The sequence below is a fragment of the Chionomys nivalis genome, chromosome 22, assembly GCF_950005125.1.
Source record: "Chionomys nivalis chromosome 22, mChiNiv1.1, whole genome shotgun sequence".
Taxonomy (NCBI): domain Eukaryota; kingdom Metazoa; phylum Chordata; class Mammalia; order Rodentia; family Cricetidae; genus Chionomys; species Chionomys nivalis.
The window spans coordinates 16,345,980-16,372,848 of NC_080107.1; the positions used below are offsets into that span (position 1 = coordinate 16,345,980).

Here is a 26,869-nt window from a genome sequence, read left to right on the forward strand (position 1 = left end):
TGTGGTTTCTGACCAGCCACATTAGTACTTTTTTTTTTTTTTTGTAGCAACTAGGGTTATTTCTTCACCACTGATATAGTTTACAATAGAGTGAAATTCATGAGGGAGGAAGCAGCATAGAAAATGGAGAAGTATGTTGCCAGATTTTTGTTCTACTAACAAACATTTGCTACTTATTTCTGCTATAAAGTTAATCACTTTATTAAGACAATTTATTCTTAACTGCTTTAGTGGAATTCTATTAAAGTTAGACACTTTAAATTTCTCTTTGGATACTGAAGTTCTTAAGTGGACACTTTATTTCCATCTCTTAAGATTTGCAATTTGGTCAAAAATAAAGAATATTTTTTAAGTCAGTGGAAAAAAATCCCATAAATAAAATTATTATTCACTTTTATTTATTTACTTTATATATGCATTATTACTTGATATGTGCTTTCAGTACTCCCAAACACATTTATGGTCTCACAGGAAACTAAGAAAGATCATATAATTTGCAACAAATGACAGAAGAGAAGCTGCAGAGTTTCTGCATATGCGCTATCAGAGAAGTTCCATTTTAATTTACACAAGCTGTGATTTAGAGGAAAAAGAAAAGCAAAGAGCATAGCACAGGAAAAAAACCAAAAAGAAGTCAGAGAAACATTCACAGGGAAGTCAGCAGGTGCTGATGGTCTTGACACTAGGAAAAGCCGGAGCAAAGTTGTCTTAGGTCTAAAATAAAATCATTCAATTATTAATTCCCCATGGGACTATCTCCCACTTTGGAACAAACGAAGCACCCAAGACAGCTACAGCCACTTCTCCATTATTCCTGTGGGGGTTTCCCACCTTAAGAGGCAGCAGCTGCTAAGTTTTTATCTGCTATTGATTCGTCTTAATTCCTTCAGTAATTTTAGCTTATGCCCCAACATAAACAGCATCCAAAGTACATCCTGGAAACATTTCTATGCAACTTCACATTTCATAATAACTTTTGCTCATCATTAGGCATGACTGTTCATAACTCTGGATAATGGAGAGTTGGCTGCAGTTGAAATGAAGGAAAGCGAAAGCTGCCAGCCGCGTTAACAAGCCTCATTCATGAAAGGAAAGATGAACCAAATTTTAGAAGAAACGACATTTAAATAAACAGGTAATAACAACCAAGAAACTGCCTCACCATTAATGGGAATAGAACAGGACTGTATCAAAGGAACTTTACTGTTCAAGTTGTATGCAGAAGGCTGACAGCTGCCAACTAACTTTGGCCAGTGTCGCGTTCAAACTGTCCAGATGTAACCGAATAATGAAATATCAGCCTTTCGTTTTATATCACAAATGGGAAAAATAAAAGAATTAAGTTTAACTGGCTATCTCACTAAAATGAACTTCATTCACAGAAAGCTCTGAAGACATTAAGAACAAAATATTGTAGTCTGTCGCTTCCTAAGTTCTACTAGCTTCTGGAACAGCCCCTTCATTCTAGCCAACTCTGGGAGGCATGTTTTTGTGTAGAAAGATGTGTGTGTGCTTATTCTGAGCTCTGGATGTCAGTTCATGGGCAGGTCGAATTTGTAATGGTTTGATTGCTTTTTCCTTCAGTTACTCCTTACATTAGTCCGAACTTAACGCTACTAGAAGTGCAAAGTGTGACTGTTGGTTTAAGACTTACCCTGGCTCCTTCTCTACTTCCTGCTTTGGGGAGCAGCCATGCTGCTGTCATCGGAAGCAGAACCACTGGCCCCTTCCTCTCAGTGGTTTTGCTATGGCAAGGAGCAGAAGACCAGAGATTCTTCAAAAGATTTACCTGGAGGGATAGGGAGGAGCAAGCTACTGGCAACTGGGGGGAAGAAGGAGTGTGAGCTAGGCAGGCAAGGTTGGGGAAGAATGGACTTGAGTTTAATATTCCATTGAAGGCAATGAAAAGATCAGGACTCTGAGAAAACTGGGTCTTGTACCAACATCATGTCTATGATGACAGTCTTCTACTATGGTAATTTTTTCTGGTTATGATTTTCAGGATTTTCAATACTGAGATGATAAGGTTTATAACATTATGACTAAAAAAAAATTCTTTCTAAGAATCTACCCAGTCTCTGAAGAAACTAAAATTGGGAAGGGAGATATACTGGGAGGAGGGCCAGGGGAGGGAAGGAGGAAGTGGAGATATGATTAAGATACAGTGTATATAGCTACTAAAATTTGAGAGGAGTTTTAAAGAATAAAGTCATGCACACACTCATTTTCTCTCACCCTTAGGCACCCTCTGAGCGTTCTCTTTTGACTTAACATTTTCAAACACAGGTTTACACAGGTGGGAACAGGAATCAGGGAGACTTGTAAAAGATGGCATGATAGAATACATTTAGTATGAAAGCAGGAAGGGAAAAAAGGAAGATATGAACAGCCGGGTTGGGGATTGCAGATGAACACAGTGTAGATGAATATATTTTCCATGTATTGAAGTTGACAGTTGTTGTTGATTTCACTTATAATATAAAAGGAAAAAAAAACACCGCATGAATTTACGTAGGTAGCACGGTAGAACAGTTAATAACCATAGCATCTTTTGACAGTCTTCAGCATGCAAAGGACGGGGGTGCTTTACACATGTTGCTTTATTTAATCCTTAAAACAACTTTATGCCTAAACATTACAGTCCACATTTTGGCTGAAAAGTGAAATTCAAGTCGTAAGTTAGTACATTTAACCTGTGGCAGAGCCTGAACGTGATCCAGTTAAGCTGTTCCCCAAACTTTCATTTTGATAGTATGAAAGCTAGACTTATCAGTCGTATGTTAATTACTCAGATATAATCTTTGAACAAAGTCAAAGTTGATCTAATATTTCATCAGAGATATATAGATGGAGAGAGGGATGGGGAAGAGACGAACAAAAGTAGAACTGTCAGGTTTTAAATATAGCCTCAAAGAGGCATGACACCTTCACTCACACTTTTATTTATAATTCTGGCTAAGTCAATAAATTGTATAGCTTGTGTTAGCTTGTTACATTTTATAACTTGTGAACTGTGTTAGCACCATAATGATGAGCATAAATCATTACACTGTTACTAATGTTATCATAAAGCTTCAAGAGTTTAGAGTTTAAGCTCTGACAGTCGTATTCCAAAGGTACCTTACATTTATAGCTCTCGTAGAGGTATGTTTAAAAGTCCACACACAACAGTAGATTCCATGTGCTGTGCACTGAGTTGACCCTTTAAAAGAAATAGTGATGCGCTACTGGCTCGGGAGGTATTGCCTTGAAACTTAGGCAAGGGGTTTCACATCATTACCAATTCACTACCCACGAGCGACGGTGTGGAACTTTTGACATACCTTCCATTGTGTTGGTCAAAATGCTGGCCATACTCATTGCTCTTTGCCTTGATGTAGGGTCTTCCAACAAGTCCATGGAAACATGGTAAGAACTGGACCTCCTCTTTCTTATCTCCGTTTCCGTAGTTGTGCCCTGAAATACCAAAATTCCACACAACAAAACAATCACTACTTTTGGGAACAAGCCTGAAAGTATGCAGGTTGTAGACACTACCTAACCAAGAGTTTACCAGGCTTCCGCAGGTCTAGACAGTGTCTTGCTTTCTCATTGCTGTGGGAAAATACCAAACAAAAGCAACACAAGAGATCAGCTCCTTGTATTGGCTCACAGAAGGTTCAAGTGGCTAACCCCTGCCCCCACCCCCCCTACGGCAGGGAAGACAGGGTGGCAAAAGGAAAGGCATGGTGACAGTGGTAGGGGGCTGGGTGGCAGCCCCCCTAAAAGACTAAAAAGCTAAAAGAGTAAAAATCAGCTACAAGAGTTTTTGCCATTGCTTAAAGCAGCATGGGTGCTGCTTATTAAATTGGATCTCACTGTGATGCGAGCAAGGGACGCAACTGCTGGGTTTACTCATCTGCACAATCATGCATTTTCAAAGCGGTTTCGACTCAGCTGATGTTACCATGAGCGGCGATAAAGACAGATGCAGTCACCTCAAATTAACTTCAAGACAAAGGAGAAGTTGAATCAAGGAGAAAAGAGAGAGAGAATCCCTCAATGAAAGTAAGACCATTAAAGTAAAGGTGGGCTCACAAAATAGAAATGTTTTTACTTCCTTTAAGGAGAAGGTGGAGGTCATATAAATGCCATTTCACCTCTTCTGCTTCCGGCAAAACCACATTCAAAATTCCAGACCTACGTAAGTTTTAATGGTAGATTCCAAAATCTACCCCAGTGATATTACTCAGACAGTTCTTCTGAAGTTAACTGTCTTAATGGAATGTATATACACAAAACAGGAACTAGAGAGCTTTGGGACCGGCCGTTTGCCTGCTGCGGCTTGTTTCCTGGTTGCATGTTTGTGTCCCTTCAACTCCTTCTGTAGGATGGAATCTTGCTTTAAAGCATTGACTTCACGGCTGAAAGAATACAGGGGTGGGAATTTGCAGGTTATCAGGTTACAATAAGTTTGGCTTCAAAGGAGGCCCAATCGACCTTCATTTGTGTATTCTGCCTTTTCTGATAGGATAAATCTATGTTGACTCCTGAACAATGTCAGGGTGATTCCGATAAAAGGATTTGTACTTATATTAAAGCAATGACATTGGGAATTATACCCCAGTGGTATGGGATAAGCCTACTTCTGTATTCAGAAGTAGGGACCATGTGGAAAGTTTCATGAGAAAAAGATTTCCAGGGTCCCTCTTCAAAGCTTCGGGTAGAGTAGTTCTGGGTACAGCGAGAAGATATGAAATTTCTGTTTCTGAGACTCATTCTGAGAGAGTTTGAAACACAGTTTGAGAAACATTGTTTTTCTTTATCTACCCATAAAAGTGGTAATAGTTCCTTGTTACACGAGAGTATCAGAACTGGGTTGGGACCAGCTTGCTACTGCCTTCTTGGCCTTCCTTTCTCAGTGTCTCCACTTCATTCTCTTCGCATCCTACCTTAGGAACATTCAAATGCATTTGGTTTATTTCTTTGTTTGTTTTAGGTTTCTGGTATTCCAATTAAACTGTGTTTTAACTTTTGAGACTTTAAAAATGAAAAAGAAACACTGGTTAAGCTGGGTGGTGGCACGGGTTTAAATGAAACTGTTTTCATTCTTATTCATCTGTTCTTCCCATTTAAAAAATTCAATGGGATGTCATATTTCACTATGAATGAAATGCAGTAGGGCCTCTAGCCTGCACATCTGGAATCAAATCTTAGCTGTACCATGCACAGGCCTCAGAGATAAATTAGTAAATATTATAATGGGTAGTTGTGACGGTTCAATGCATTAGCTCTGCAGTGTTCTGAGCAATGTGTTGTACATAGCTGGCTAAGATTATTTTTCTAAGGAGATATGACATTTCCTTACTAGACTTCTTGTCTGCTTCACAACAAAGTTCTGCTTGCTTTGAGGCCTGCTATTTTCCCAGGCTACCTGGTGGGAGGAAAGGGTGAGACTGTGGGAAATGAGCGATGAGTAACAGTGATGGCAGTATTCCAAGGCAAGACGCTTTCCTCAAAAGTGACTGAGAGCTAACTGAACCATCATAATGGGGTCCTAAGGGGCTTGTCCCCTTAAAACATGAAGTTACATAAAAGTAATTATACAAAGGAGATTTAAACCCAGCTCAGGACACTGTGATATGATCAGACAACATGGTTGGAGTATTTTATAACGGTCAAATAATGCTTTATTTAATGCCAATATGAAGAATGTCTTGTTTTATAAAGGTAGTATTAAGTTGGGCGCATAGCCCCTAGCCCCCAGGCCTGAGAGCTGTATTAGTCTGGACTCCAAATCCCAGCATGCCAGGTCCGCCCATAGAGTATTTAAGTGAACTCCCAAAAGAGGAGTCCCTTTTCCTTCCTCCTGGTGGTCACATTCATGGCCTCCCGGTTCCTCCTCGGGGACACTCGAGAGCACAGGAATCCCATTAAACCAGGATGTTTTTTTTTAAATTTGGCTTGTTTTGATTTAGCTTGATTGGGATTTTGTGTCAGCAGAGAGCTTGCATTAGGAAAAATTCCTAACAGGAACCATCAATGATGAATCCTGATATACATTATTAATCTGAAAGTCTTTTCCATATGCTTGATTTTGGGCACCTTTGCATATAACAAGAATTTATGGCAGCGATACGGAAGTTGAAATCCACTGGAAAACAATCCAAGAGAGGTAGAGTAGCTGGGTCATCTGAGTTGGTGCTGGGGGGAAGGACACACTGCGTAGATTGGGGAGAATTGTGACTAAGGGATTTAGATACAACTAGCGACAGCGTAACAGCCAGTGGAAGTGTGAAGGTGTTTTTAAAGGAACAGGATGGTAAAACCTTTGAAATGCATATTTATGTAACCAGGCCCATGAATTTCTTAAATCATATTGCCAGGCTGGTGGTGGTGCATGCATTTAATCCCAGCACTTGCAAGGCAGAGGCAGGCAGATCTCTGGGTTCGAGAGTTTCAGGATAGCCAGAGCTACACAGAGAAACCCTGTCTCAACAAACCAAATAACAATAATCATACTAATTACATATTTGCATAGCAAAAAATGTGATTTTTTTTGTTAAATTTCAAGTTGGAATAATAATGGACAAATGTTTCTAAGGACTCCTTGTATGATCTTGATGTGTAGAGATGTGTAGGTTTTGACGAGATAAATTCATAGCTTGGTAATACCAAAAAAACTCTTGTCCTTGGAATAACCGATGCAGGGAAATTACTGTCTGTGGACATCAAACCCACAGTCCTGACTGTACGAGGGCCCCTTCTTCTTCTGTGCCCTCAACTGTTCATAGGCCTCACCTCTGGCAATAGCTGCCCCACAGGAGACGTTAGAGCAGAGGGGCCTCCGACCAGAGAGACCACACCATTGCAGTCCACCGCACTGTGCATCTTTCCGTTCATGGGCAGAGTGGGTATTCCGCGGGAGGCCCGGCTGGCCTGGCTGACATTGCTGGGCCGCCTTTCTCCGTGTCTGTGCGGCACAAACAGAGAGTCTCTTCTGCTGTCGTTATCCTCAAACGTGCTGTGTTCATCGTCGGCGAAGTCATTTTCAGACCCCACGTCCTTCACTCGACCTTTGAAGCTGAAAAGGCTGGCTCTACTGTTGCGCCTCGGAGAGAAAAGGGAGCCTCGGATGCTCAGCAGAGACTAGGGACAATCAAAAGAAACACAACAGATGAAGGGAATTAAGAACCTGCACCCAGAAGAAAACAGCTTGATCTGTTGGTTCACAGCTGCGGGCTATCTCAGGACAAGTCACAGGGCAGAAGCTGAAGATTCCCCTCACTGCGCTAGGTGCCCACCCCTTCCATTTTATTTTCCCTCTTCTTCCTTTATTTTCTTCCTTTCCAGTCATTTTCTTTGTCTCCGTCTAGTTAGAAGCACTCCCAGAACATCGTCTGGTCTTATGACTGGTGCCTGGGACAGCAGTACTTGCTAGACCATCCTCTTAGAACTGAATTTCGCTTAACAATTGAATGAAAAATAATTAAACACACACCTACATTTAGGCCGTTTGAAGCCTACAATAGGTGCAGTAAGAGCTCACAAGTGACCACACCCTGAGGCAGATTTTCCCTAGAGGAAAGTCAAAGCCAGCTTGCCGGTAGACCTACATAATTATAGTACAGGAGCAGCTTCTCTCTCTCCCTTTGCATTTTTTATAATGGCCTTCATGAATAAATTAGACAAATCAAGCTGAAATAACTGTATGATTCATTTCCTGATTTCCACTCTTCTGTCTCAAGAAATCTGAAAAACACTGATATTAGAAAAAAAAAAAAAAACGGGTTTCAACTAAGCATCTGATCACAGTCACTTAGCGTTTTCTAGTTGATTATCTATCTCTACATCAAGTTCTTCTCTTGGCCATCATAGCCCAATGAGAATGAATTGCTTCCTCTATGCCAGTCTATGTGTATAACCCCTAAGACTCATGCCTTCACTTGACCAATAGCCATTTCTTTGTTGTTGATGGTACCTTGTACCTTAGGAAAAGCTCCTCAGTTCTCGAATCATTTAATTTGGGAGGTACTAATCTAATTCCTGGCACCAGAAGAAAGGCAACATCTCAGGTACTGTCAGGAGCGGTTGTCACGAGCTGCTGCAGGCCATGGCACATTCATAGCAACTGATCATTCAGATGCCAACCCACCAGAGGAAGTATTCCCTGATGGGGTACCCTTTCAGCAAGGCTTGTGGACCACTGACTCTGAAAGCTTTCAACTGTAATTTCATTTGTGCAATAGCGGCTGTGACATCTCCCCATTACCATGCATTTTCATGTAATATGTATATGTAATCTCATGATTACACCTCAATCTTATGGCACTCAAGCATATGAGTTTAGGAGGACCATTTTTATTCAAACCACCGCACTCCACTTCTTTGTGCTCACAGGATTATAGTTATATCAAAATGTATAATGCATTTAGTCCAACTTTGAAATTCGCTATAGTGTATCACAGTCTCAAGACTGCTTAATATCCACAGTCCAAAATCTCTTCTGAGACCAAAGGCAACTGTAACCCCCTGTAAAGTCAAACCACTACACTTGCCTAAAACTCCTCACAGACCTTATTCAAATAATCTAAGACAGGTGGTGGCGGAGCACACCTTAAATCCCTGTACTCAGGAGGCAGAGGGAGGCAGATCTCTTCATGAGTTCAAGGCCAGTTTGTCCTACAGAGCGAATTCCAGGACAGGTTCCAAAACTACACAGAAAACCCCATTTTGAAAGACAAAAAAAAAAAAAAAAAAAAAAAAAAAAAAAAAAAAAAAAAATCTAATAGTTCTGTTCTTTCCTTAAACTATTCTGGATTGTGTGTCTATAATTATTAATAAAAATAAATTCCATAGCTTAATATGATGAGTTTGATCTTTTTTCCTTTTGGAAGAATTTAAAGTCAAATGAAATTTTGTACCTATGAAGTTCTTATATTCCTTGATCACTAAGTATTATTCCAATTTTCTTTTTCAATAATCACCTTTTCTTCAAAGATATTTGTAATATCTATACCACATTCTATAAGTGTTAAATACTATTTTGTTATGTGTTCATTGATTATTCACATAAGAATAACATTTAAGAAGACACCTTTGTCCCTCTGAAGAAGTTATTTCTTACTGTCACTATTCCTACCCCTTACCCCTGTCTCAGTTACTTTTCTATTATTGTGATAAAACACCATGACCAAGGCAACTTATAGAAGAAAAAATTTATTTGGAACTATGGTTCCAAACAGAGTTCCTGATGGCAGAACAGAGACAACAATTGGAAGGCAGCAAGACTAGGAACTGAGAGCTCACATCTCCAACCCTAAAGAGGAATCAGAAAGCACACTGGAGATGAAGGAAGGCTTTTGAAACCTCAAATTCCACCCCTAGTTACACATCTCCTCCAACAAGACCATACTTTGTAGCCCTTCCTATATTGCTCCATCAAATGGGGATCAAGTAGTCAAACATGGGAGCCTTGGGAACTGTTCACATTCAAGTCACCACATCAATACTACCTATTCTAATGAATAAACTATTATTTTTCATTATCTTAAAAAGAAAGGTATAAGGAAAATTAAAAGGAAATATAATAAAAATTAATGTATATGTAACACTTTTAGTAGAGTTTGTATATTAACTTGGAGTACATAATAGATGGATAGAGAGAAATATTTTCAATAAAAGTTCACACAGTATTTCTCATGATTAAAAGGCACACTAATCCATTCAAGTCCAGAGTTTATAGATGATGCTAGCTATGTTACAAAAAACCAAACCGTGTCTTTCTCCATACATCAGCTCAGGTTGCCTCTTTGTGTGTGGTAAGATGCCCACTGTAGCTCTTAGAGCCAGCAATCTCAACAACCCCAATTGTAAAAGTATCTCTCTTTCCCCAAAGTTGGGAAAAGGTAGGTTCTCAATGAGCCAAACAGAATCCCATGCCTCTCTTTGAATAACTGCTCACACTACAGACATGCTTACAATGATTTCATAAACTTAGGGTAATAAAATGTTATGATGTAAATTAAAGATGGCTAAGAAAACAAATCCTCACCACCATATTTCCATAAAATATAACTCCTGACATCACAAATATAGACAGTAACCATGACACAAAGAGGTGACCTGATTCTTATAAAAGTTTTAAAGGAAACATCTAGATTCCCTTGAGACTTGATAGAGATTGCACTCTTGACTTTCTCTCCTTCTTTCCACCCCCACACTTACAAGTCAGAGATGTCTAAGAAATATTTCACATTTCCACCTACTCTGCTCTGAAAATTATAATCTTGCAAGAAAAGTTTATATTTTTTTAGTATGAAAGCAGAAGTGGTTACCAACATAATCTATTATGTCATTATAAAGCACACTTTCTTAATAGTTTGTGGTCCTTGACCTCTGAAAATATCTCACAAAACCCAAGAGGCTCCTGCCTCTGTACCCAGGTAAAATCTCTTTACTTGGGTTCACATTTTCAATATTACTTTTTTCAAAGTGGGGTTAGTGTAATATTTGGGTATTTTCTCTTTCTATCTCCCTCTTTATTTGCCCCTCTTCTCTGCCTCTTCCCCTCCTATCTTGTTCCCTCTTTCTCAAAACATGGTCCAAGAATGGAATCTTATGAGGAATTTTTGAGTGCTTATGAGAAAACTCCAAGAAACCAAGACAAGAGTCTTGTGACCTCAGTTTCTTCAAAAACATGCAATTGTTCTCGGATTATGCTTTTGTGCCCTTCCCAGGTATAGCAGATACACGTGAATTTACTTCAGATTATTCACTACTGTTGGCTATTGTTTGTTTATTTGCCTCTTTGGAAAAGCATGCTTTTGCCAAATGTTGCTAGGTTCCCCCATGTGCAGCTAACCCTTGTGATTGTACATTTTACTCACATGACTCCTCTTAAGCCTCAGAGTATAAATTGTCTGATGCTCTAAATGAAGTTGAGTATAGCATGAGACTTAGTCTACCTCATTTGTTGGCTCCATTCTCCCAGGTCCCACTACCTTGAGAGTGGTAAACACCTCTCCATGTTCTCTGCAACTTGTCGATTAATCAGGCAAATATTTTAAAAGCAGCTAACTGTATTTATACAGATTGCTTAAGAAACAAATATAAAAATGAACAAAAAACGGCATGCCAATTATGGCAGTGATCTCTTAAAATTTCCAAGCAACTGGGAAACAGACACAAGGGGAAGTGTACAGACATTCCAAAGGAAATGCTGTCTCTGTGAGAAACTACAGAAAGAGCAGGGACAACAGCAGTGATCCAAGGCATAACTGACAGATTAGAATTAAACTGCTGCCCTCTTCCTCTCTGGTGGGTAGCTGCATTGGTAACCTTCCAGTTTTCCCTCGGGGCCACCCGAGAGTGCAGGTATCTAATTAAACCTGGATATCTTTTTAATCTGGTCTGATTTGGCTTGATTGGAATTATTTTGCATAGGTGGAGAGGCTCGGTTAGAAAATATTCCTAACCCTTAGTAAATGGACAAACAAACTGAACAGCTAGTTCTCAAAATAAGAAGCACAAGCAGCCAATAGATATATGAGAAAAAATGTTCAGTATTATTAGCTATCAGAGAAATATGAAGTCAAAATTACACTGAGATCCAATCTCATATCAGTTAAATTTTTTCATCAATTTTTGTATAATTAATAGAAGCTAATAAAATAAATTCCAAAATGAGTAAATGACATGTACCTAAAATAGTTGTACAACAAAGCTGTGGTTCAAAACTGCTGTTGGTGACTGCGCCACATTGGATTGCCATATCTCAGGGATCAGCATCAACAAAAACACCTCTTACCAGTGTAGGGATGTGGGGATTTAGAAATATTAGTAAAGAATGTGAAGACATGTGTGAAAATAATAAAATAGAAACCATAGAACAGTACCAGAGGGTATTCCAGTGAATACTGAACTCATCTGTGTTTAATTTTCCATATGCTTTTATACCCCATTACAAAAGAGGGAAAAAGGCAACAAAAGACTTAACATGATGCAAAGGACAACTCGAACAGTTAATTGCTTCAGTACTTTGAGACATCAAATCATTAGCATCCTGTTGTTTAGGCAGTAAAGTCACCCGAGACCACTATCCTGAAGGTAGCCACTTCCCAGGTGACCTCATAGTTACAAAAGAAGGAGCAGAAGTACGTTTGCATATCCTGACCATCTGTCAGGATGGAATGGATCTACCTGTATGAGCTATCTTAATGTCAAAAGAACCAAGTAATCACATCCTGAGTTGGGACAAAGTTATGCTTGTCAAGCATTTTGAGTAACCGCCAAATTCTCTGACCATCAGACAAGGTGGAAATAGGCTCACATTTTTGGGCCTCCACACACAGCCTCCTCTCTTTCTGTCTGAACATTTGCCATAATAATTAAATTAGTAGCTACCTAGGTTTGTAACAAGGTGCTTAAGAATTTATATTGCAGGTACCAATACAAACAATGTTGTCATTGTTATGGGTACTACATGAATACTGTAGCTACACTCATAGTGAAATTATCCTCTAAGGAACTGTGTTTTCTGGGAATTCTCTTGGTAATTTTTAAAAACCAAGGAACATAAATAGTGAAATTTCAACAGCTTCATCGGGTACATAAGCCAGAGGCATGCAGAAAACATTTTTTTGCAATATGCAAATCAGTGCATTCTCTGAATTCAAGTCGTACTTGACACACAAGGCACAGAAAATCAAGTACAATCAAACATCACTGCTGGTTAGTGGTATGCATCTTTGTTAGCGCCTGTCAGTTTAGAAAAGACTTTGCTTCAGCCCCCTTTGAAACAATAAATAATTCACTCTTCACGAGAGCTTTCACATGGACGGGAACACTGCACAGATGGCATAGAAGCGTCCCTGGTCCACTTCTGGGCACCAGCCACTCAGAAAACCTACAGCTCACTGGGTCCAGGCACAGTAGCTAAGAAGGGATGGGGACCATCTGTGATCTTTCCCCATGTGGAACACTGCCCAGAGAGTCTCAAGTCTTAAACAAAACCCCAAACCTTTCCAAGCTCAGTAGAAAAAATGCTTTCCTGTACTTCCAAAAAAGTTAATAAAACTCACAGGATCTCTGAGATGGCTCATTACCGTGGCCAAAGCACGACAAAGTTCAAGGAGAAGGCAGCTTCAGTCCCACCAAACACTGGCATAGACTTTAAAGAAATTCTATTATGCTGTTATGAAAATACAATCTATTTCCTTATTCCCTTTCTTTCTTTCTCTCTCCCTGTCTCTCTTTTCTTTCTTCCTTCCTTCCTTCCTCTCTACCTCCCTCCCTTCTTCACTCCCTTCCTTCCTTCCCTCCCTTCCTCCTTCCCTTCCTTCCTTTCTTAAATTTGTTTGTTTCTGTGCCTGATGTGGGATTTGTCCTGTATGTTACGAATATGCTTTATTACTATTGGTTATTAAAAAAGCTGTTTCAGCCAATGACTTAGTAGAGTAAAGCCAGGCAGGAAATCCAAACAGAGATATAGAGAGAAAGTAGATAGAGTCAGAGAGATGCCACATAGCTGCCGAAGGACACACTGAAACCTTAGGAACCTTACGTGTGGGCCACATCCTCGTGGTGATACACTGCTCAATAGAAATGGGTTAATTTAAGATGTATCAGTTAGTTAATAAGAAGCCTGAGCTAGTAGGTCAAACAGTGTTGTAATTAATATGGTTTCTGTGTCACTATTTGGGTCTGGGCAGCCTGGAAAGGAACAAGTAGTCTCCTCCTACATGTACCTGGTGTGGAGAGGAAAACCTCTTCTCATAGGTTAGCCTGCTTCCTTCAAGTGAAAACCGGAAGCCTTTTTTCCGTATGCTGTCCTCAGAGGCAGATTTCCGCACTGCATCTTCCTTCTCTTCCTCCCCAGCCTGCTCCTTCTGTTTCTTTTTCTTTCTTCTGTTTTTCAGCTCCTTTTCACTCTTGGAACTCAACTTTGAGGCTACTGAAGAACTCTCCGAGAACACACCTATCCCACCCGCTCCGCTGAAGTCCCTGGATTCTGCAGATGCGGCTGCGGCCGCTGCCTAGAAGGCCACAAAGTGAGCGTAGGTTATGTACAGCCTACAACATTATGCATTTACTGCTTCGTTTGTCTAGAACACCAAAAATGTGATCCTGAAATCCAGTTCTGTAATTCTGTTCCATACTTTGGAAAACAACATTTTCATAAACCAGAGGATAAAATCAATATGGAAGTAGACACATACAAATGATAAAATCTTTTAATTCTGATATTATATGGCATTCTAATTATCTACCAACATGAACCAACAAATATAAACACATTTCTCATGAGATCTAAACAAGGTTTAAAGAGGAATGTAAGAATTAAATTTTCCTATTTACCCTCAAAGGTATTTGCTCTTCATCACACTCAACAGTGACTTCCAAACTGAGCTATGGAATTAAACTCAGTCAAATATTTATTGGTTAAACGTTTAACCTTTTAATTATTTAGTTAGGAAATGTGCAAGCATGTCACAGATTATATAATAGAGAATCCCAGGTTGTCGGAATGGATTTGTAAATGATAACAAAGTGGCTTAAAAAATAGTATAGTTGCTACTATCTCAGTCCACTATTTTTGGCCTTTATTATGACCTGAATGATAGTGACATAAGGGACCTAAATCCAATGGACAATAAAAGACAAAATCATGCAGTTGGGTTAGTGAACGCCATTAAGTCAAGCAAACATGTTTAGAAAAATACTCACCTTGCCGTGCATGCTCACTGAGTCTATGTTAAGAGTTTTCAGAACAAGAAACTGAGAATGTTAGTGTTTCCATGATTTCGTATTGAATGGGGTTTTGTGTTTCTAGAATTTGTGAAATCATTGCAGCGTGACTTGAATTTCCTGACGTCCCTCACCTCTAGTGGTGCTGTGTTGAAGAAGTCACTCTAAGTTCTTGTTTGCTGGTGTAGTAAGGAAACACTCCCATTGCCAGCACATTGCTCTGCTACTTTATAAGATTCAGGGAGTGAGAGTACAGATAGTCAGTGTCCTCAAGATGTCACAAGGAGGAAAGTGTCAACAAAGCAATTGTAACTGTCTGTATTTTTGATGCCCTTAGTGCTTGCCATAACCACCAAATCAAGCAATATTCTGCTTACAACCAAACAGGTCCCTAACACCATGCACACCTTTGTTTTTCCAATGTCAACAGAAACCTGCAGATCAGAGAATGGAGATAAACACAACGGTCTTTATGCTCGCCAACTCTACCTGCGCCTCCTCCTGCTGCTTCTTCAGCTGCTCCAACATCTGCTGAAACTCCGCCTCTTTCTGCTCAGCCTCCTCCAAGGTGGCCTGATTTTGCTCCTCATAGGCCATGGCCACCACAGCCAGGATCAAGTTTATCAGGTAGAATGAGCCCAAGAAAATGACGAGCACAAAAAATATCATATATGTTTTCCCGGCAGCTCGCAGGGTCTGTAAAAATGGAAGGAACGTGTTCATGCATTTCACATTGGCAGTTCCAAGCTCCCTCTCTAAGCAATAAACGATTCCTCAGCAGTTTCCTTGGCCACTGCATCCCTTGCTTCCCAGAAGAGTCATTGCATCCGTTCTCACCAGTTGATAAAGGTTTTCCCAGAAGTCTTGAGTCATGAGACGAAATAAAGACAAGAAGGCCCAGCTAAATGTGTCAAAGCTCGTGTAGCCGTAGTTGGGGTTTCTCCCAGCCTTCACACAGATGTACCCTTCAGGACACTGGCTGTAATTATATTAGACAGGAAAGAGGAACTCAGCATCTGTGAATTATTTGGTTTGTTTTTCCATTTTACCTGATGTGAATTATTTGTACAAGCTCCAGCGAAAGTCTGCATCTTTGGCCTTACCTAGCACTTACTCTGCACTAGGAGGGCTTTCCTATGTAGTAACATAATTTACCAAGTCTATTTTGTGGATTTCTCTAGGATATTTACCACACATCTATATAAGATAATCAAAGTTTAACAACTTATTTTGGGATGATAGGCAGGATCAGTTATTTTCAATGAAGATGTTTTGAGATATAAGTGGTATGTGTGTGTTTGTGTGTCTATGTGTGTCTGTGTGTGTGCACTAGAGCAGGGAAGAAAAGACACCATTGTATTGGCATCCTGAAAGGAGAGAATGACACTGTGCAGTGGAGATCTCTTTCATACCTTACTGATCAACCAAAGCTGCCTTTAGTATTGGGACTGCCATTTCTGGGCTGAGCATACTTGGGCTAATTTCCCTATATTGTTGGCCTTCAGAGACCTCACAGGTCATCATGGACTAATAAAAGAACCTGCCTCAAAAAAAAAAAATTCAAATATTCAATGAGATACTATGTGGCAAGCCTTTGGTACCATGCAGTTGGGGAGTTAAAAATGTTTGTCTTACCTATCATAGATCTAACTGTGGATAAAGTCTGCTCAGTTTTGATCATAGGAACTAAACGTAAACACGTTGTCAATGAGGACTTTGATAAATGCATCATTTGCAAATGTCTACAAGAGTATCAAAGAAAAAATGTGGGATTTTTGCCTGGGCTTTGTAATATTAGTCCAAGAAGGGAAAGCTACCTATTTCTCTGAACTTTTCCAGGCTTTTCCCCCATGTATAATGCTTCTTAATTACAAATATTTCCACGATGTTAAACATAGCTAAAAACTCTATATTGCAGCCATAATACACTAATACATTTAATCTATGGTATTATGACATACCCGTTTATACTTGGGAAAAACACAAGGCAAGAAGAAATGACGAAATAGGCTAGAGTCAGAGTTTGAACCCATGCTGACACTCAAGTCTATTTTATGCACTTTGCTTTGCTGAAATATAGTAGGCATACAGTCACCATGTGTCTGAGACAGTGACCTGATCTTCAGGAATTTCATGTTTTAAGCTATGGAGATCAGATTAGCTTAAATAAATGATCACACACTGGTATGTGATTATGAATTCTAATGCTTTTGCTCTGACCATCTATTTTCCATTGTGCTAATTTGGAAGATTAGTTGTGACCTGGTATGGAAAAGTAATTGCTACTTCTGAGTGTGTAAAGGAGGTGGGAATTCACACTTACCCTGGATATGAAGTAGAACTGATGTAGGGCTTTGAATGAGGAGTGAGTAGGGGTCAGGTGTGTGGGAGGTGGCAGATTATTGAGGTCAACTGAGCGTCAAAAAGAAGAGTATCTTACCCTGCGTCTGAGCTGTTCCCACAAAGCAGAGCATCGTTCTGCCCTTCCAAAAAATAAAAGTGACCTATTAAAGAGCAAAGGATAGACTCATTAAAAGGCCTTTAAATATTTAATCATTATGTTCAGGCAAGTAAGTTTATAAATGTGTTTAGTTGTAATAAAAAAGTAGATAAAATAATTGACAGTCATGGGTTAAATTTCTTTTTCATAGGAACTGAATATCAAACAACTATATGATTAAATACTGCTTGGAAAAATTACTTTAGAAAGAAATCTTTCCAGAAGCAATAATAATAATAATAACAACAACACTTTCTGTTCATCATTTATTACCAAAAACAAACTCAAACTGTTTAGGGACACTTCAAGAGAAAGCTTTAGCATTGAGATGGCTTGCTTGGCACAGGATGAGAGGACAGGAATGCTTTTCTTCTTAGTGGTGTATGCAAAAGGAATTTTACTCCAAGTTCTTTTTGCCCAGACTCGATATAGTTGCAGACATTCCCCCTCCAATTGTCATTTAGTTTCTTGTGAGAAGTGGGCTTAGTTCCCTCCTTATAATGCCTGGTTTAGCTTTTTTTTTTTTTTGCTTGATTTCTCTCTTTGAAATGAGCAAAATAAACTCTTAGCTTGGAAAATGTAAGTTGTCTAAATATATGCAATTTATTTTTAAGGTACAACATATATAATTTAAGAAGTTGAAGTTGCAAAAATGTTTTCAGGAACTACACGCATGCACAATCACACACAACACATTCACTCACACATACCTTAAAATTTACTGTGTTGATACTTAAGAATACTTAAAGACTTGTATTCACTTGTATTCAAGGAATACATGAATAGATTGTGTAGGAAAAACCAGGTCATAATTTTACAAAATATTTTAGATCTTTACATAAAAAGTCCAAATTGTTATGCACTTAATGGCAAGCTAACACACTACCAAAAATGTATTTGGCTGTTGTACGGGTAAAATATTTAAATGCTCATTTTTATATTTTATTAAGAAGCATTTTATGAACACAAAAATAGGAAAAAGTGTGCAAATGATATTGGTGATTGGGTTGCCTAAAAAACAAAAAACAAAAAAACCGAGGACCCCAAACAAGCAGTAAGATGAAAAATAGGCTGGAAAGTAGACTTGCTGTGATAAAAGACAATCGCTAATGAAGAATCCTTATGGCTTCCTTCAAAATGCTACCACCTGGTAAAATAATGTGTACAAACATCAGCAGGCATCCCACATGGAAGGAAATAGATCATGTGCCACCGATGCTAGAAAACACACTTTAAAATTCTCCACATTATTAATTAAGGAATGAAGAAAAAGAACAGTCAAGTACTAATTTTTGTTTTCCTCTCCCGAAAGATTTTTAAATATGGTAAGAATCTATATTCATCGCAGTTCAGGCAGGTTGAGCCTGCCAGTGGGATAATCTATGAAGTGGTGTGGCCTCCGAGGAGAGCAATTGGACACTATGTCTCCGCATTCTTAGCTACAATCAACCCCTCCCTGAATCACTATAAATAGAAATCCATCTGTAGCAGTAGAGACGCAGAGAAAAGATTTATGGGCAAAGTTCTTCATCATCTATTATATTATTAGTAAGTAGAAAACCTCATACTCGGGCTGTTAAAATCTCTCATTTTTTCCCAATGAATCTTTTCAAGTAAAACCTTCATAAGAATGTAAACTCTATAAATGTAGTATCAAGTGAGTTATGATAAAATCTCATATTCTTATAAAAAACCATGATGACCATGAAGGATATCACAGAGTAAAAAAACTCGCTGGTATACAGGTGACCAAGAGAGAGTGTAATTTGGCTAATCTAGCAGTTCATGGGGAAGTAGTTTGGGTCATCAAGTAACAGAGACACCAGCTTCAGTAAGAGAAAACCATAACTTAAAATGTAACATTAACCTATTCTAACATCCTTGCCTCAAACAAAATCAAATGATAATGATACACAACTTTAATATCAAGACTCTTGCAAAGGAGTAAATATTAAATTATCAGTAACTGAGTGATTAAATCATGGCTGCTTACCTTTCTGATCAGTACACGATTGTGGATTTCACCTTGGCAAATGTTTTCTCTATCCAGATAGAGTATACGGACTGAATCAACCAAAAAGACTCAAGTCCATTCATTACTTGTATCCCAGGCTAGCGTTGGCTTCATTATGTGCCTAAGGATAACCTTGAACTTCTGACCTTTCATCTACCTTTTTAATGCTGGTATTGCAGATGTATGCCACTATGTTCAGCTCATGCTGTTCTAGAGATTAAACTGCATAGTAGGCAAGCACTTTATTATTTTTCTAAGCTTGTTTTTCAGCCCCTCTCCTGGTCATCCTCATGAGACGCTGCAGTATAAGGCACTGAATGATTTGAACTAATGTCACATTAAGATGTTTGTAATTAAGTCTTTGAAGACCCCAAAAATTCTACCAAGGAAATTCTACCACTCATAAACACTTTCAGTAATGTAACAGGATGCAAGATTAAAAAATATAAAAAAATAAAAAGAACTAAAAAAAATCAGTAGCTCTACTTTACACAGATGACAAATCTGCTGAGAAAGTGATAAATCAGAGAAACATCACCTTTCATAATAGCCACAAGTAGCATAAAATATTTCAGAGTAACTCTGACCAAACAAGTGGAAGACTTGTATGACAAGAACTTTAAATCTTTGAAGAAAGAAATTGAGGAAGACACCAGAAAGTGGAAATATCTCCCATGTAGATATTTACTATGTAGATATTTACTACGTAGAATTAACATAGTAAAAATGGCAATCTTAACAAAAGCAATCTATAGATTCAATGAAATGCTCATCAAAATCCCAGCAAAATTCTCCACAGACCTCAAAAGAATGGTACTCAACTTCATATGGAAAAGCAAAAAACTCAGGATAGCTAAAACAATCCTGTACAATAAAAGAATTTCAGGAGGCATCATAATCCCTGACTTCAAAACTCTACTACAGAGCTACAGTATTGAAAATAGTCTGTTATTGGCATAAAAACAGACAGGAGGACCAATGGAACAGAATCAAAGTCCTGGATATTAATCCACACACCTCCGAACACCTGATTTTTGACAAAGAAGCAAAAAATATAAAATGGAAAAAAGACAGAATGTTCAGCAAATGATACTGACATAACTGGATATTAACATGTAGAAGAATGAAAATAGATCCATATCTATCACCATGCACAAAACTCAAGTCCAAATGGATTAAAGACCTCAACATAAAACCAACCACACTGAAACTCATAGAAGAGAAAGTGGGAAGTACACTTGAATGCATTGGCACAGGAGACCACTTCTTAAATATAACCCCAGTAGCACAGACACTGAGAGAAAAATTAATAAGTGGGACCTCCTGCATCTGAGAAGCTTCTGTAAATCAAAAGACACTGTCAACAAGACAAAAGAGAAGCCTACAACATGGGAAAAGATATTCATCAACCCCACATTGGAGAGAGAGCTGATTCCTAAAATATACAAAGAACACAAGAAATTAGTCATCAAAAGAACAAATAAACCAATTTAAAAAATGAGGTACAGACCTAAACAGGGAACTCTCAACAGTCTGAAAGATACTTAAGGAAATGCTCAATATCCTTAGTCATCAGAGAAATGCAAACCAAAATAACTTTGAGATTCAATCTTACACCTGTCAGAATGACCAAGATCAAAAACACTGATGACAACTTATGCTAGAGAGGATGTGGGGTAAAGGGAACTCTCCTCCATTGCTGGTGGGAGTGCAAACTGGTATGGCCACTTTGGAAATAAGTATTGCGATTTCTCATAAAATTAGGAAACAATCTACTTCAAGACCCAGCAATACCACTTTTGGGTATATACCCAAAGGATACTCAATCATACTGCAAGAAAATGTGCTCAACTATGTTCATACAAGCATTATTTGTCATAGCCATAACCTTGAAACAACCTAAATACACTTCGACCAAAGAATGGATAAAGAAGATGTGATACATTTACACAATAGAGTACTACACAGCAGAAAAAAAATGACATATTGAAATTTGTGGGCAAATGGATGGATCTAGAAAACATCATACTGAGTGAGGTAACCCAGACCCAGAAAGACAAATATCATATATACTTACTCATAAGTGGCCCTTTAGATATAAAGCAAAGAAACCAGCCTACAATTCACAATCCCAGAGAACCTAGACAACAAAGAGGACCCTAAGAGAAACATACATAGATCTAATGTACATGGGAAGTAGAAAAAGACAAGATCTCCTGAGAAAGTTGGGAGTGTGGGGATCATGGGAGAGGACAGAAGGGGAGGGGCAGTGGAAGGTAGGGGAGCAGAGAAGACCATATAGCTTAATAAAAAAATTAAAAAAAAAGATATTTGAAAACTCCTGCCCAATGTCTATATAACAAAAGATTTTGATTATATATATATCATGATGTAGGATAACTTTCACATCTGGTCTAGGAACAGGCTACACACTTTGAAATGGCTACTGTCATTATGTCACTTGTTGGATTAGGATAAAGCAATGACAAAATTTGGTATTCTTAAGACATGTATGAAGTTATTGCAAATTAGTCTACGGCATTTGGTTCATACCCAACTTTAGATACTTTCTACCATGTACATTTCTTAATATTTTAAGGACCAAACAATGTAATGGCTACAAGAGTATGTCTTACTTTTATCTTCAATGTATTCATCCCAGTTAAACATGTTCCCTGTTCTATTGAAGGCAGTACCGTTCCAGTCCAACGAATTATTAAAGAAGGAAGTGATATTTATTTCGAAGGTAGAATTTTCTGGGGGCCACTGCAAGCATTTATTCCTCAGGTTGCCCATGAAGAGCTGTAGCCCGATTAGTGCAAAGACACTGAGACAGAACACCGTGAGGATCATGACGTCAGACAGCTTCTTCACCGACTGGATCAGGGCCCCCACGATGGTCTTCAGGCCTGCAAAGAAAACCAGAGGGAGGGGCTTATCACTTCCAATTCAACAGAGAATTCATCAACCAAAAAATATCATGAGCTTGTCCGAGAAGTATGAATGTCATGCAGAATGCCAACAATATTAGTTTAATGTTTGTGGCCCAATAAAAACGTCACAAAAAGCCTGCTAGCTGGTGGAGATGGATGAAAGCTGAACTTACATGGTCTTTAGAAAATCAAATGGAAATGAATCAAATGTTTTCACACGCTCCTTACAGCAAAAGATACGATTGGGTTACTCATGCTGGACCATCAACCTGGTGTCAAGAGTTCACTTTTTTTTGCAGATGTCTTACTCTCTAACCCCGTATTGGATTTTAGACAAATCTATAGAAATAGCGGAGTAGTGAAAAATCCTGAAGCCACTGAATGACGAGGGTGCAGATTTCTCTGAACTTTGAAAGCTTGAGAATGGGCCAACATAAGGAAGACATCTGCAAGCTGAGCCCCATGCAGCGCTCATGCTCCATCTTGCTTCTCTACTTAACTCCAGTTAAGGAGACAGCCAGTTTTAGAGCTAATTGTTCAATTTTGCCTTGGCCCACGTGTCTCACATTTCAGCTTCTATGCGGAAAGCTTGATGCTGTAAGATGCAAATCAGGTAGCCTGTTACTGTAAGTGCCTCATGCAAAACTCGTTAAACTCGTTAAACTCGAAGGCTGATTTAGAACAAATTCAGAGAAAGCAACCGTTCAAAAGCAAGTAATCAAACCGATCCAAACGAGGATGGGTCAGTTTCTGCTTTTGACCATTGTCTTGCGGTAGGCAACAAGCAGCCAGGCCTTTGCCAAAAAGCTGTAAGCAGGGCACCAATGCAGCTAAAGTCAGCCTCGGTGTTTAACCTAGCTCTCACCTGGAATGACTGAAATGGTTTTCAATGCCCGGAGAACTCTGAAGGTTCTCAACGCTGAGACATTGCCCAGGTCCACAAATTCTGTCACATATCTGTAATGGGGAGTTCACACACAAACACAATGACAGAACACAGGAAACAGTTGGAGATATAAGGAGCCTACCACCTTATACCAGTTTCTTCTTACCTGGGATTACAGAAATAGTTTTCAGAGCTCGCAAGACTCTGAAAGTTCGAAGGGCTGAAACATTGCCTAGGTTTACAAATTCTGTTACATACCTGTAGGATTAAATCAGAGTTATTCAGAATTTGGGGAAATCTAAGTCTATGTTGGTCTTCAAGTAAGACCGTTTCAACTTCAGTGAGTGTTGGCATCAGATTTCCCAATTAAGAAGAGAATGGCATTGCCATTGGCTATGAGCTGTTACTTGGGAATTGTTATTGCTACTTTACAGCTAATTGAAACTAAAGCCATATAAATTATTAGGATCATTCCTACTTTCTCTAAACTGATTAATTAGACTGGACAAAGTATTCCACATTCACATGATAACTAATAAGGATGCTTTGTAAGTCAAAGGAAGCCAACAACCGAGGGCTACAGTAGAGGCTCCGATTGCATTTACTCTACCAAGAGAGAAAACATTACAAAAATACTCACGCAAAAGTAATAACTGTGAAGTCCAACCAGTTCCAGGGGTCCCGTAGAAATGTGAAATCTTCTAGACAAAAGCCCCTTGCGAGTATTTTAATAAGTGATTCAAAAGTATAAATTCCTGTGAAAGTATACCTGAGAAAAATAGCCGAGTTCACATTAAAGATTTTATAGGTGGTTTCCATAAATATATTTAATTTTTAAAGGATGTTTTGGTGCCAGACTGAAAGCAAGGCCTCACACATAGTAAGAAAGTACTCTACCGCTGAGATCTACTCCCAAGCCCTGATGGTACATATCCTAAAGCTGACTTGGCTGACACACATGAATACAGGCTCCACCTTGGTTTCTAATAGCATGCTTAGGCAGGGCTTAAGGCAAAAAGTACCACTACATTCCAAATGATATTCTCATCCACTGTAAATCAATAGATAATTTGCTTGCTATATTATTCAACGTAAAGGATGTAAAAAACACTATGTATGATGATAGTATCTGAACTACTCCGGCTGACTTTCAGTATGATTTAAGCAGATGGATGCTAATCCCTAACTGAGTAAGGTAGCAGCTATCAATGATCTCCAGTGTGCAAAATTCAAAAGGCAGATTAGGGTCCACAAATATCAGCAGGCAAATCAACGCAGCTCTTTGAGACACTGAAACCTCTGACCTAGAGCAGAAGTTCTCAACTTGTAGGTTGCAACCCCTTTGGGAGGGTCAATTGACCCTTTCACAAGGGTCAAATATCAGATATCCTACACAACAGATATTTAAATTATGATTCATAACCGTAGCAAACTTGCAGTTATGAAGTGGTAATAAAAATAATTTTATGGTTGGGCGAGTCACCACAACATGCAGAACTGTATTAAAGAGTCACAGCATTAGAAAGGTTGAGAACCACTCTCCTAGAGGAAGTCGGTGGTGGGCATGAATGTGAATGAAACTCATGATTCAAATGGCTAGGAAAAAATGTAGCAAGGAAACCGGAAATGCCTTGAAGTACTAAGTGAGTAATTGGAAACATGCATTTCATACTTACTCCACATTCTTTGTCCAGTCTGGAGGATTACTCATGGTCATAAATACACAGTTGGTAAGAATCGTGCACATGATGAGCACATTGAATAAAGTAGAAATATATTGTCAAGGAAAACAACATCAGCAGAATACCACCTTCATGCAAGCCCCTGTCTTCACCCCACTAACTCTAAAACTAGCATGCTCATTAAATATCACATATTATTTTATCGTCAGCTTTCTTTCGTGTCTGTGCTTCAACTCCACATGCAAAATGTACACTCAAGAAACCATCAACTCTCTTTGGACTAGTAAGAAACATAATTAAGTATAGAAAATGCAAAGACATGAGGTAACTGGTGAATAATTTATCAATGTAAATTTTCTTCAGGATAGAATCAATCAAACAACAGAATCGCAAGTTCACTTTATAAATAAACTAGGGTCGTAAACGTTTGACAAAAGAATTAAAAGAATTAGTGAAATACATTATGAGTTTATTCTAAGGGTCACCCTGGGAGACTGTTGTACACAAAGTCCATTTCTAAATGAAAGGCAGAGCTCCATCAAAAGATCCTGAAATATAAAAAAATATGGCTGCCAATAATGCTGTTATCTCTTGGGTTCGCAACTAAGTCAAAAATCGGTTACTTAGTTCTGTCAGTATTGATCAAATTGGTTTTAACAGGAAGAAAAAAAATATCACAGAATTTCTGTGAAAACCAAACTAGCAAAACATGTTAAATATCCTATAACTCATTATACCTGATAGAGAGCCCATACTCAGCAAACAATTCTTTTTATTTACCCCCCCAAACAGAGAAAACACTAATTATAATAATTATCTGATTTGTTTCCCTCATTACCACTGAATGTATAGCCAGTACTCATCTTACATTCCTTTGGCTAAATGAAAACAAGCAGAAAAAAGTTTCTTATGAAAAGGGTCAACAATCAAATATTTGAAATGATTGGTGTTCCACATTTAACATAAATCACACTTAAAATTACATAAAACATCATTTCTTATGAACGTACACATGATCGTAATAATCTCATAGATGAGAAAATGGTGTTCGTATTCTTTCTTGCTTCTTTTTATCATAAACTGTTTAATCTCCTTTATGAAACAACGCCAGGGAGTGTGTAGTGTTCTATTAATATAGAAAGACAGCTTTTACTTATAACAGGTATTAGTCAAAGCAATAACTGAGATTTTGGGTTTTAATAATATTCTTGCTCATGCTTAATTCTCAGTTTGTTTAAATATATCTACATAAGAGTAATTCTAAATGAGTGATGGGATCAACTATGTGAGGGAAGTACAGTCTAGAAATAGAAAACAGGATTTTCAAGAGGAAACACATTTTCCTTCATTGCTGAAAACACCGAAATATATATGTGTATATACGTGCATGTGAATATATGTATGTATATATGTGTGTATATATACATACCTACACATATATTATTTAATATATACATATGGAAATTTTCAATCAGTATAAGGAAGTAGGGCCCTGCAAGGATGCATAATTTCTTGGCAGATGGGCAACATTTGAAATGCATGATCCTTAACCACAGTGGTCCCAAACACAGTCCTGTGTGTTCTGACTTGGATCCATTTCCTACCCCCCACAAAGATAATTCCAAACATTTTCTATGTCCTTCAATTTCCAATCCTCTCCTTCCCTCCCTTTCCATTGCAAGTTGATGACCTCATTTCTTATTTCAGAGAGATAATGATAACATCAGATTCTGCTCGCCACCCCAACTTGGCAAAGCTCTATCTGTCGGGACTTGCCCTCTTTTCCCTGTTACAGTGGGGAGATTTCCATCTCTCCACCTGTATTCTGGACAGCTACCTTTTCCAGATGTTTTAGGAGTATCATAGCTCTCCATTCTCCCACCTTTTTGTGTCCCTTAGCCTCTTCCCACCAACACAAACTTGGTTATGTCTCCCCCATCTTGAGAGAGAGGGAAGGCCTTCTAACCCACAACCCTCATCACAGCTTCTGGCTTCACATCTTTTCTACACTTCACATCCAAAGTTCTTGAAAGAGATATTTATCTTTCTTGTCCTTACAACCCTATCGCATCTTCAGCTCTCCAGTTATTCTGTCTAAAGATGAAAACCTCTATGTTGTTGCACTGA

At 38.6% G+C, this 26,869-nt stretch overlaps 1 protein-coding gene across 4 annotated transcripts in view; it reads right to left on the bottom strand.

The window, feature by feature from the left end:
- Positions 1 to 26,869, bottom strand: part of Scn2a (sodium voltage-gated channel alpha subunit 2) — a 118,645-nt gene that overhangs the window by 43,383 nt on the left and 48,393 nt on the right. For all 4 annotated transcript variants that reach the window (XM_057755559.1, XM_057755555.1, XM_057755556.1 and 1 more), the window contains exons 4-13: positions 24,737 to 24,826; positions 23,701 to 23,829; positions 23,040 to 23,131; positions 21,878 to 22,150; positions 17,168 to 17,231; positions 15,565 to 15,706; positions 15,217 to 15,423; positions 13,728 to 14,015; positions 6,781 to 7,128; positions 3,324 to 3,456 (exon numbers count right to left, since the gene is read on the bottom strand). In XM_057755559.1, the coding sequence (XP_057611542.1) occupies positions 3,324 to 3,456; positions 6,781 to 7,128; positions 13,728 to 14,015; positions 15,217 to 15,423; positions 15,565 to 15,706; positions 17,168 to 17,231; positions 21,878 to 22,150; positions 23,040 to 23,131; positions 23,701 to 23,829; positions 24,737 to 24,826 (1,766 nt within the window). The remainder of the gene's footprint in view (positions 1 to 3,323; positions 3,457 to 6,780; positions 7,129 to 13,727; positions 14,016 to 15,216; positions 15,424 to 15,564; positions 15,707 to 17,167; positions 17,232 to 21,877; positions 22,151 to 23,039; positions 23,132 to 23,700; positions 23,830 to 24,736; positions 24,827 to 26,869) is intronic.